Source organism: Penicillium chermesinum (genome assembly GCF_028974085.1).
Source record: "Penicillium chermesinum strain IBT 19713 chromosome Unknown utg000006l:1.0-2335141.0:1.0-2336784.0, whole genome shotgun sequence".
NCBI classification, from domain to species: Eukaryota; Fungi; Ascomycota; class Eurotiomycetes; order Eurotiales; family Aspergillaceae; genus Penicillium; species Penicillium chermesinum.
In genome coordinates this window covers 512,077-523,976 of record NW_026695316.1, presented here as the reverse complement: position 1 = coordinate 523,976, position 11,900 = coordinate 512,077, and the positions used below count along the sequence as shown (strand labels likewise).

General features: G+C 50.1%; 5 protein-coding genes across 5 annotated transcripts; 3 read left to right on the top strand and 2 right to left on the bottom strand.

Moving 5' to 3' along the window:
• Positions 1-420: 420 nt before the first annotated feature.
• N7468_007970 (hydrophobin family protein) lies at positions 421-1,020 on the bottom strand (the record flags this gene model as incomplete). Its single annotated transcript, XM_058477266.1, has 3 exons — positions 421-477; positions 530-621; positions 675-1,020. 3 exons carry the CDS (start codon positions 1,018-1,020, stop codon positions 421-423), a joined length of 495 nt encoding a protein of 164 aa, XP_058327611.1.
• A 4,426-nt stretch (positions 1,021-5,446) lies between these two features.
• On the top strand, positions 5,447-5,940 carry N7468_007969 (uncharacterized protein; the record flags this gene model as incomplete). The annotated part of the gene is made up of 2 exons (XM_058477265.1): positions 5,447-5,632; positions 5,689-5,940. The coding sequence occupies 2 exons, from the start codon at positions 5,447-5,449 to the stop codon at positions 5,938-5,940; spliced, it is 438 nt and encodes a 145-aa protein (XP_058327610.1).
• Positions 5,941-7,365: 1,425 nt separating this feature from the next.
• N7468_007968 (WW domain-containing protein) lies at positions 7,366-8,178 on the top strand (the record flags this gene model as incomplete). Its single annotated transcript, XM_058477264.1, has 1 exon — positions 7,366-8,178. The coding sequence occupies one exon, from the start codon at positions 7,366-7,368 to the stop codon at positions 8,176-8,178; it is 813 nt and encodes a 270-aa protein (XP_058327609.1).
• Positions 8,179-8,921: 743 nt separating this feature from the next.
• N7468_007967 (ankyrin repeat domain-containing protein) lies at positions 8,922-9,693 on the top strand (the record flags this gene model as incomplete). The annotated part of the gene is made up of 2 exons (XM_058477263.1): positions 8,922-9,168; positions 9,269-9,693. 2 exons carry the CDS (start codon positions 8,922-8,924, stop codon positions 9,691-9,693), a joined length of 672 nt encoding a protein of 223 aa, XP_058327608.1.
• A 256-nt stretch (positions 9,694-9,949) lies between these two features.
• Positions 9,950-11,795, bottom strand: N7468_007966 (putative ceramide glucosyltransferase; the record flags this gene model as incomplete). The annotated part of the gene is made up of 3 exons (XM_058477262.1): positions 9,950-10,770; positions 10,805-11,526; positions 11,656-11,795. The coding sequence occupies 3 exons, from the start codon at positions 11,793-11,795 to the stop codon at positions 9,950-9,952; spliced, it is 1,683 nt and encodes a 560-aa protein (XP_058327607.1).
• Between the last annotated feature and the right edge of the window lie 105 nt (positions 11,796-11,900).

Genomic DNA, 11,900 nt, shown 5'->3' with positions numbered 1-11,900 from the left:
GTTACTTCAGACATAATGTATATCAAGCTGGCAGGAGCTGGTCTACAAAGAAATAGATGGATGCAGGGCAGGAAACAAAACTCTAATCAATTAGAACATATGTATGCGAAAGTATACCGAGGTAGACAGCAGCTATCCTGCGGTTCCGATGCACAATGCAGAAGCAAAAGCAAAAGCAGATCAAAAAAGGAAACAAAAGCAGTCTTCTTTCTCCGAGGTGCCACATGACACAAGTAATAGTACAAGGACAGCGAAGGTACAGGTCGCCTAACTAATTAGGGAAAGCCAAAACAACCTGCTTTCCATCCCGAAAATCTGGTCCACTCTAGTAGCGCTGCCGAGGACGACTGAGCCAGTGCCCCGAAGCCTGGCAACGCAACCAATGCTTCTTGCATAATGCCGAAAAACATAGAATTGCATTTAGAGGATGGAGCCAAGAGCAACGCAAGGAAGACCAACACCAATGAGGTCGGAGTTCTGTGATGATGTTAGCTACTGCATGATCGTCAAAGCATTCAGGGTTACTCACGGCGCTGGAGGGGGAGTTCTGGCAGCAGGCAATGTTCTGTTTGCACTTCTGGTTGACCAGGTCCTGGATGGGCACAGCAATGAGGAGGGGAACTGTGATATGTTAGATATGGTTCGTGTTCCAAGTGTCATGTAGGGAAGCTTACTCTGGAGGTCCAGCTTGGAGCACTGGTCGAAAAGACCCAGACCGTCGGCGCCAGAGCCAGCACCGATCAGGTTGGAGAGAGCACCGCCGAGCATGCCAGAGTTGACATCGGTGGTGTCACCGGCGTAGGTAGCCTTGTTGCAGCAAGAGAGCTGAGCCTGGTCACCACACTTGGCCTGAGCCTGCTTGACAGTGAGGTTGTCAGGGACAGGGAACTTGACATTGGTGTTGCCCTTGTTGTTAACACCGTTGGCGTTGCCAATGCCACCAGCGGCGGGGGCAGGGGCGGGGGGGAGGGCAACAGCGGCGCCAGCGAGGGCGAGGACAGCGGTAAGAGTGAACTGCATTGTGTCTGTGGGTTTGGATTTGAACGAGAGAATCTCGGAGTTTATGTGTTTTCTGGAGTGAAAAGACTGAACTTCGAAAGAAGACTTAAAAGAGAGTGATCGATGATGAAGAGAAGATGAGTACGGCGCTGAATGGACACTCCTTTATACACCTTCGGTAGCGGTCTGTGAGTACCCTGGATCACTCACTCTAAACTAGTATTCTGTTTGTTTTCCACCCAAACATCTCCCTCCCTCGACTTGGAATGCGACTGAGAAGCACAGGGAGGAGAAAAACACTCCACTCTTCGGGGACTGCGAGCCAAACAATGAGCCCCTTTGGAGTCGCCTGGTATGGATCTACGCAGCCTAGGGCATGGCTTTCTATCCTAAACCCTGCTGCTTTGACATTCCTTGGGACTCGCTAGGTCTAGCTCCCAGTCTCCGCAATTTGGCGCGCGCGCAGTCTGCTGATTAGCTCAGATGAGCTGCTGCTCGTGGTCAAATCTACGAAGAATCAACCTGTAGGTTACCTATCTGAGTATAGCTATGCGTGATGACGTCCTACGGGATGGTTGGAGTCACGAAATTAGTCAAATTCCCATATGCTAAGTAAAGTTTAAAGCTTATTGAGATTTCGAAGATGCTCACTGCTTTCCGGGGACATTGTTTACGGACAGATTCACAAGATTCGCCCCACAATTAACAAACTAGCATGGTCCATGTCTCCCTTCACTTTTCTGGACCTTATGCTTTTGCGGGCACTAACGCATGTAGCCGGCCCTCAAGCCCACTCAGTAACAGCCCAGCAGGCACGAATTGGACGGGAAGGCTGAACACAGCACTGTGGAGCTTCGCGCATGGCGAGTCCCAAAACAAGGGGTACTACTTACCCTCCGCGAGCCTATTGACCCTCCCTTCATTGTTTTCAGTCCTTGGCCCACGGGAAGGAATTGAGGAATCGTAACATTAACAAAGTACGGGAAATCTCCGCGCGCCATGCTAATTTCCATCCGCTGAAAAATGGCGTAGGTGCATGCTTGCCCCAACCCGCCCCTGATTGCAACGCTAGGCCCTGGGCCCGGGGGGGCCTGTCCACTTCCAGGTATCCCTCTTGTTTAGTTTTTATTAGACTACTGCCCCAAGACTGGGAAATGCTGGGCCCAATCAATCCCTTTGATCATCTATCCCTGTTGCCAGGCTTTTGCTCTCTTGGGAACTAGTGATAGCCATGCCACTTGAAGGCCTTCTCAATTCCCTCCTTTGGAATGAAAGAAATAAGATTACGACTTACCTATAACTGCCTTTCCTCATGTTTGGCTGTCCTGATGTCCGCACGAGCTATGTGATATGATTTGTCAATGTCCTCAACTCGTTACGAATCCGGAATTCCGGTGTTGACCTCTGCGACTCTCCGGGTATGACGCCTCAGATTTCAAGAAGTTCGAGGAAACACGTTCAAGATGTGAATTCAGCTCACCTTGATAATTCAGGTGCGTTGTTTATAGGAATACCAGTAGTCTTTGCCTTCAATTTCAAGTTATAAGTGACTATCCCGGTGTTCAAGTCTAAACATACGTACTACTAGAGAGCACTTAATGCTATGCTTTCAAGTTCCAGCATACTAAATGGGACTAATACGAGTGCTCTCAGTATGAAGACACCCGATGCTGATTTCGACAAGCGGAAATCTCAATTGATCCGAGGTTCATTGGGGACCGTAATTTCTGATGGATGCCGAGCTTGAAGGGCCCCGCAACTTTAAATCACCCAACTCTGCGAACTTGGAGAAACATCACCAGTACGCTATACTCTGCGTCCCAGGGTCTTATACGCAAGCTCGAACTTGAGCTCGATGCTCAAATTAGGATTTATCTGCGGAGTAGTCATTATATCAATTATGTTCGGAGGACCTCCGAGTCCGAGTCTTAGGGCTTCAATACTCGTGAAAACAACCTGAGCGAATTTTGTTCGTACCAGTTGCAGTACCTTGATGAATAACATTTGAATTAATGGTTCGATCTCAGTTTTAACACATTATGGCTCCTGTCGTGACACAGCAGAAGTTGGGACGGAGCAACGAGTGCACGTACAGATGTTCAATATATATTCGGAGAGATGCAAAAATCCAGATACCCAAAACTCGAAGTTCCAAAATTTCAATTCAAGAACGCTGGCGCTATGATTAGAATAAATCGAGTATATACAACAAATGAAATTAGCGGCAGTCCAAATGTAGAATAAAGCTAGGCGTTCTATGAGGGTTCAGCTCTGTTCTAACGTGCTTAGCAAATGCATGAACTGCCCGGCTGATCTCTCTGTTCATTAGTCACGGGGTCCAAAATAACTAAAGACGCCAACTTGCATAATGGAAAATCAACTTTGCATGAGGCCAATGGAATTCACATTGCCTGAAGCGATCTCCTCTCCCTATCGAGAAAAAATTGACGAGCATCTCAACGCCTGCCCTCTAGTTCTAGCAGTGCCGCCTGAGGTCGCGCAACGGGGCGAGGGTCACCCGGCGGTCGCGCAAACTAGCGGGCTCGGGCTTAGATAGCTACATTCTTCGGCCCTTGGCTGCTCCAAGACCCTGGTCTCACTATACTGATTGGACGACCCGAAAGAAAACCCACTGGTGCTCATATCCCCTTGTCATTTTTAACATGTGGTCTCCGCTCTTGAGTTCGCCGTTGGAGCTTCCACTCAATCGTCAGGCCTAGGACTCTATAGATACCTACAGGAGTATAAGTACTTCTGTTTCTTTCCGGAGCCCTGCCTTCATTTTTCACGTACTGGCTGGACTTCCTCTGAAGGGGATATTTACCAGATTGTAGATCACAAGACGGGCATGCCGCCCTTCTATGTCACCTGGGATGAATTGAGTCCTCGCACTGTTACAGAAGTATGAGAGAGGGTAAAGTCGTACCTATTCAATACAAGTCAGACGGAGATGGAATTGTGGAAGTTCATAATGTGGGATTGAACTTCTTAAGAAGCAAATTGAGAATCGCATTACGATATATAGTATTTATAACTAGTACATTCTCTTCATTTAACATGGTAAGGAATATCATGTATATAACCACACCTTATCTACAAAGGCTGCCGATTGCAAAGGGCAGTATGTAACCATGAATATACATAGGTATTCGATGGGGTAGGTGGCAGAAGCGGTATGCACACAGACTTTTGCCCCCTATTTATGAGGGCGCAGCTCAGTATTCCACAAGATGTTTGCCAGACGTCGATCTCCTTTACTGACTGCGTAATCGCCCGTTGGACATTCTTATTTAGGGTTATATCGCCCTGTCACGGATTCCAGCTAGAGGGTGTACTATATAAGGCGTGCCTGGGCATATCCGCACATGAGGTGCGTATATGGTGGTCTTTTGGCTCAGCTGTTGGAACATTAGCCCAGGGAATCCTTCATATACTCGTAGTCTTGCCACCCCAGTCCATCGTTAGCACATGACGGATTCTTCCCGCGCCATGTAGGAAGTAGTTTTGGGCTAGCTCGATCGCCCCGAGACGAGCAACCCAAGTATGAGTATTGAAGAACTGCCAATTTGGAGCGGTAAATAAGGAGGAAATACAGAGGCGGAACACTAAGGTTAATGGGTATTTGGAGCCTAAAGAGGTCTTGGGAGTCTTGGCAAATGCCTGCGCAGAGCCACGCCCTCGATACATGTTGACATGCACAGCTCGATCAGGATCTGGATCACAACTACACTCCAATAGGTCCTTGTGGTTCCTACGGCGCACCATTCAAGATTACTTTTGCTACCCACGGATATACTGTTCTCGGGAAAGGGACGACTTCAGCGCGCTGGACGGAGGTGTCACGCGAAGCGGGGGTCTACTGTGTCCTTCAGCGTGCCCAAGGATCGGCCGTTCCTGTCTTTTATCCACTACTCTAAGAAACAGCCTCCAGAATTGCGGCACCACGTCTTATCGAATATATCTAGTAACCAACTTACGGCGAGCAAAGTTTCGTTATTGTAGATTATTTGGAAGTCCACCAGTGAAGCGTCGCATTGTCGGTTCAAAGACCGACGTCACAATGGAATTGGAACTATTGCCCACGGCTATGTCGAGAGTCATGATCCAGTGAAAAGCGCCCTTTCACATATTTGGTAAAAGAGTAGAAGTGACTACCAAGCATCATTACGGAGAGTGCGCAGACATGTATGCTTGAAGGCTAAGCTAACAGAATGTTGGGCATCAATGATAATATTAAAAAAAGGTAAGCGGTGTCATAAGGCAGACCGAATAATTCGAAGGCTTTTTTACCCCTCCAAGCTTTTGCTCTAGCCAACTAGTGTTGGACTCTAGGTAATTCATTCTCGACACAGGAATGACAAGGAGGTCCAAGGCGGGTCTATAGCGAATCTGTCACATTCACAGAACGTATTCGAGCATCCTTCTCAAGCCGGACACCGTGCATTCGATGGCTGCGGGAATTGTGCCATTCTCATCTGCCAATGTCAAGGCACAGGCAGCAAAGGCGTGGGCGGAAGCGAAGCCCGTGGCTGAATCGCTTCCAAAGCCTAGGGACCATTCAGTTGCAAGGTTCTTCACTACTGATGAGTGCAACGTCCTGATCAAGGAGGTCCTGAACGAGGCGAGGCAAGAGGTAATGTGTCTGTTCCAAGCACTATGGGGAGAAAACTAATATGATGTTCCATCTAGATATCGACGGTGGAATCCATACCACTCAGACAACCATTAAGGATGAAGACTGGAGGACACGTCGTCTTCCCCGGGAGAACTACCACAGGACAAACCTTCACAATGCTGATACCCCTACAAGTTATTGGCGATGTCAAACTTGGCGAGATGTTCGTGGATACGGATCACTGCTATAAGATCTTGACTGAGTGTGTGGTAGAGGTCTCGAGAGGAGGGAAACTGGTTGCATTAATTGTGTCCGACATAGGATGAGACTGGCCTTCATGTTTCAATACCTCTTCACTGTACAAAGTTTCATGCATGATGTATATACTTCCCAGGCACCATTTGTCAAGAGCTGTCCGAGGTCGGCTGAAAGCAGAAGTCCTGGAATCCTTGCAGATCCCAGTCAACGGTTCCCCAGTCCGAGAAGCCGACTAAGGGAGGGTTGAAGGGCATAGGCAGGCATGATGTATCATGGCAGTGCAGGCTGTCAAACCCGAGGTTCAGTTGTTCGGGCAAACGGCTGGAATTCTGCACAAAAGCTGAATTCTCTTGCGACGTTATCCCCGTTCCGCGGTGGGCCGCTTCGATTTCTTTGTTTGGTGCGGTGACTGAGTTGTCAGAAGACAACACCTGCTGCTCGTTCGGTAGATCACAATGCTGAATAGATGGTCGGGGACGTGCGCTGTTGTCAGATACGAAAGCGGAACTACATGCACCAATGGCTGTCTGACTATGAGGGGCTTCAGCATAGTCAAAAAAGTTTCGATGCGGTTCGGCTGTTAGCGTCAGAGGTCGATGAACTGAAGAACAGCCGGGAATTTGAGAATATGCCGCTGGGGACCTTTGGATGGGGTTGAAAGACTGGTTCGGATAAAGCTCCCGCAAAGAACTACTTATACTGGAGGCATCCTTGTTTTGCCGTTGGCGTTTGGCTGATCTTTCGTTGGTTGGAGCCCTTCTTGTGTTATCATATACTGTCCTCATGTCGGACGGCAACAGAGGCAAACGGCCGCTTTTATAATCTTTTCGATGTCAGAGACATGTCTACAGAAGACAGTGGGCTTATCTCACCATTATATATGGCCTGGCATTCACTGATCCAACGAGATTGTTCCAACAAGAAGTTGAACATGTGAGCTGCCGAGCCCTCACTCGCAAGAAACTTCGCAAACTCCCCTTGTTGATCAAATGTCAGACAGAAAAAGTCTGGGTAAGCAAAGGCAATTCCCAATTCTATACCTTCGCACTCTGTGCCTTCGGACAGTTTAGCTGACAATAGTTCCTCCTGAAGGAGTTGTTTGATCCCGTAACGGATTGACCTGACCGCATCGTCTTCGCTTTTGAAGCTGCGGCACTCCTGACATATTGCGCAATATGCCCACTCTGAGATTTCACATTTGAGAGCTGTTCAGCCAGCTCCTGCACCCTTGTTTTCTTGAGCCGAAGTACTTGTTTTTCCCATTGTGTGTAGTCATGCGCCAAGGCTCGCTGTGCCAAAAACTGTCCCCCGTAGATTTTTAAACGATAGACCTACCTAGGAATTCCTTCATTACGTAGATGGTCATAGCCCAGAGAGCTGGTCTTGTGGGCGGTGAGCGGAGTGGATCGGCCGCGGCTCGATTGCCCCCGGCATTTCAATGCGCATCTCCTTCGTCAGCACTTGCGCTAAGCTCGATAGGAGCTCGATCAGCTATGGAAATGTCCGACTCAGAGGGTGCGCATGCCCGAGCTGACTCGGGCGACAAAACCACGTCTGCCCCCGCATCGCCAGGAAAGATAGCAAAGCTCGAGACCTCGCCGCAAGCCGATGAACAACACCAAGATCCCCAACCTGGAAATGAGAACGGAGGAGGAACACCGAACCACGATGGCGAAACCGAACAAGTGGAAGAAACGGCGCCGCCCTTACCAGACGAAGCCCCTCCACCTCTCCCCGACGAAGCACCGCCGGAAAACCCCGATGACGATGGGTGGGAGCCGGTGTGGGAGCCAAATACACAAGCATACTATTTCTACAACCGCTTCACTCAGGCCTCTCAATGGGAAAACCCGCGCGTCCCCACAGCGACAGCTCCCGGGACGGTCAACGCGAACATACACAACCACGAACCCGCTAAAAAGCCCGTGGCGGGTGGTTACAACCCCGCCATCCACGGCGACTACGATCCGACCGCTGATTATGCCCAGTCCTACGAAGACTACGAAGACCAAAACCGTCCTGCTGTCGACCCGGCTGCTGCTTATGAGGCGGTCGGTACATTTAACCGGTTCACTGGCCGCTGGCAGGCCTCGTCGATCAACCCCGACAACCACAATGACGAGAACAAGGCGCGGCGACAGATGAATGCTTTCTTTGATGTCGATGCGGCAGCAAACAGTCACGATGGGCGCAGCCTCCGGGCTGAGCGCAGCAACAAGAGACTGAGCAAGAAAGAGCTGAAAGCTTTCAAAGAGAAGCGTCGGGAGAAGAAAGAGGAGAAGCGCCGCGCTTGGCTTTTGGATTGATTGCCCTCTGGGAATAGGGACTGGTGGTATTCCTGCTCCACATCGCATAATCGGGGTTGTCTGCTTTTTCCTGGATTGTTCTTTTTCTCCTTCTCTCTTGTCTTTTGTTTTTCAGGCGTTGGTGGTGGTGCTTTCCGGGGATTTCCAAAGCTGTATTTCCTGACATTTTTCTAGACGAAGCTAAAATATTGACTGCCTTTGCAGCTCAATAAGCATTTGTATAATTATTAACGAATCAAAATCATCATATGATTATGAATATGAAAGGCATTCTTCCATCAGAGCTCTACACTGCGGGGTCACATGACAGGTGGGGGTCGATTAGCAAAGTTTCTGCCGACGAAGAACTGTTGCCCAAAAATCTCGTGCTGGAGAAAGAAAAAGGACTTCGAGGTAAGCAAAATGTTTGTTGTATCCTGAGAACAGCTTAATTCCACCCCCGGCCCCGAAATCCTGCTCTAGTTGAGTTGTGGTGGTTTGAAGCTGCGATCCATCTGCTTATCAGCATGTCGATGCAAACCTCAATGCTACAATTTCAGCCATGTTCAATGGAAAGGATACAGCAAATTTCGTCTCATCTGCTCTTGTTATGAATAGCCCTCTGATCGTGGCCGGGCTTGATGAACTACTTACTGAACTATATGGATGATATATTAACATGATTATAGATCCTGAAGATCGGCCCTGGGAAACGCCGGGTTCAACCAATTTGGAAGTGGCAGTAAAAATCGCGAATAGAGAATATGGCCTCAGCGCAAAAGCCGAAGCCCTCAGTGCCCGTTGCACTCTCATCTGAGGCAATTGATGACCTGATCTACGATGCCCGTGCAGGCGACCTCGAGGCTTTGACGGCAGACATCGCCACCTTGGCCTCGCAGCACAGCTGCCCAGAATGGCAAATCGTCGCGTCGGCCATCGACCAGGAGGATGAGAGTGAAGGCGGCACAGGATCCTGTGTGCTGCACTTCCCTTCTGCAAATGGAAACACCGGTAAGTTTACTTCGGGGGGAGACTTCATACGTACTCCATTGATCTTCGATATCAGAAGATTAGCCCCTATTTATAATTGCGTTGCTGATTTTTTGTATAGAGATTCTCAATGCTCTGCTGCAAAGGCTCTCTGCTGCCGATGCGGCTCAACGCTCAGCATTCGTGAATCACCGCAATCACTCCGGTAACACATCTCTGCACTGGGCTGCCCTGAACACACACCTAGAATGTGTGAAAGCGCTCGTCGAGGCCGGAGCCGATGTGACTATCAAGAATGACGCGGGGCACGATGCCGTGTTCCTCGCCGAGCGGGCCGCATGGGATGCAGCTGCGGAGGGCGACACCGAGAACGACAGCCAGACCCAAGAGATCGAAATGACCATTGGGGAGAGCGAGGGCGAGGACAAGGCTGCTTCGAATCCCGGAGAGATGTCTGCAGGCAGACAGGTGGTTGAGTGGCTGTTGAGCTCGGAGAAGGCGGCTGCTTTGGAACGCGGTGCAAACGAGGGTGAGGAATCTGCATGATCATCGTGAATGATATATATGGATGGATGCTGGGAATTTAATGAAACAAAAAGTTATCGGACATAGACAATGCGATTGGGCACTTCTGAATCTATCTAACCTATGATTTTCATGAAATGTATGAGGCGCTTAATAAAACCCCATTTTCAACCCGAAATGAGACGTTGAGACCCGTCTAAAGTTCTCGCATAGGATACTGTACAAGGTTAGTCATGGAGTCGTAGTGAACATGGTAGCGTGATCATCGGGGATATAATTAATCACGGCGGGGTTTGCTGTGTTTATCCTCGCTGGATTTTGGCGACAGGGGAAACCAGTCGACGACAGAGCCAGTTGAGTAAGATCCTCCTGAAGGCACAGAACCATCGGGGTTGATTTCCCGAACTTTGGCATCGAAACCAACTTTGAATTGCCGGTCTCGCCACACGACCGTTACGCCGCCGTAGACAGCCGAGAGCCAAATGGGAAGTGCGAGCAATTCGCGTCCCAGCCATGCAGAGAGCCACTGCACAAATGGCCTGCGAGTGATATGAGAAGGATCAGTGCGCGTGAGCCTCGCGAAAGGAGGAGTGTCTTTGTCAACCTCGATCGCTCTGCCGGAATGGAGGATAATGTATAATGTCCAATCAACCAAAATCCAGAGCGCAATGCTGAGCGCAAACAATGAGAAAAATGCTGTCCAAGACTGGAGACTCGACGCGAAGCTGAATCCCTTGTGCTCTCGGTACGGTGCCAATGCCGTTGTTACGCCATACGCACCGTAAATAGAGCAGACAAACGACTCGGTTCCAGGTTCAACAAGCGTCGCCAGAAGGACAGTGAACTTGCGAACACGCAACCACCGCACTCGGCGAGCGATGTATGCGCGCAGCTGCATGTTCGCCACGGGCTGGATAGCCAAGTCTCCAAAGACCATAGCGTGTTTACCCCAGCGTTCCCCGAGCTCTTCCTCCTCGCGCACCTTTTTACGCCACAGAAGGTCTCCAATCAGATGGTCTTCACAAATATTATCGGAGAAGAAGTCAATTCCGGGGTGTCGAGGATGCGGGTTTGTCGAAGATGGCGCAGTAAGATAGTCTCAGATGCGAGCGGCGGAACATGTTTGATTTACCAACAATACATGGTGCAACGAGCACCGTGTTGATTGCAGTATACATTTTTGCATGTGCAGAGGAAAGGAAAAGCTCCTCCAAGCGACCGCCCCCCGTAGCAATCGTGCTTGCAAGCGAGTCCTCCGGACGGTCGACAGAGAGCGCATGACTGGGAACAGAATCCTCCCGGGAGGTATTCATTAGTATCTGCCGTTCTTGATGTAGAATGGCCTCCCCTGTCACATCCACGGCGACAGGCAAATGGTGGACAAATTTGTACTTCCGCGTAGACGATGGCGCAGTACCGCATAGCTTATTGACCATACGGCCACATACGCCCTTGCTGACCCAAACATTGCAGTCAATTGTCCAAATAAGATCGCCCTTGGCTTCCCTGTACGCTCGGCTCATGTTTCGAATTTTCGGGTTCGGCCCAAGGGAGTCAGCATCGCGACCGTACTGCTGCAGCAACGGGTCCTCCTCTTCCACGTATACGCGCGCATCAGCCTCAGGGAAATCCTCCACAAGCTGGCACAAGACCGGGTAAGCGGGGTCGTCGCGTGTAGACACACAGAGACATATCGACAGCTTATCGCGAGGGTAGTCCTGTCGAAAAGTGGCCGCGAGACAATCGTAGAGATGGGGCTCGAGGCCTTTGACGGGGCGAATGGCAGTCACATGGGGAGCATCTGGAGAATTCGCTAATGGCGACTGCTCTGGCTGGCGCAAAAAGTACCTCCAGCTGTAATCCACAATTAGCGATATTCAATAACTGTGCGCCACTTTGTGCGCTAGCCCGCCCGGCGAAGCTAGTTAAGCCATTCCGGAAGCAGCTCCGAGCGCAATTGAGAGAGAGGAGGATCACACGTACATTTGGAAATACCCCAGCGCGCATACAAGAAGCACCACGCAGTACCAGATCAGTCCGATCCAGCCCGCCGCGACGGATACAGGTATGTCACCATTGCCGACGAGTGAATACTCGGCGAAACGTGAGGTCGAGTCTAGCATGGAACAAGGCGTGAGCGGAATCGCATAAACGAGCGGAACATGCTAAGGGGGGGGGAGACCCAGCCTGGTGAAGGGAAGTGTTTTGGAAGAAGTGGGTGTGGAGTG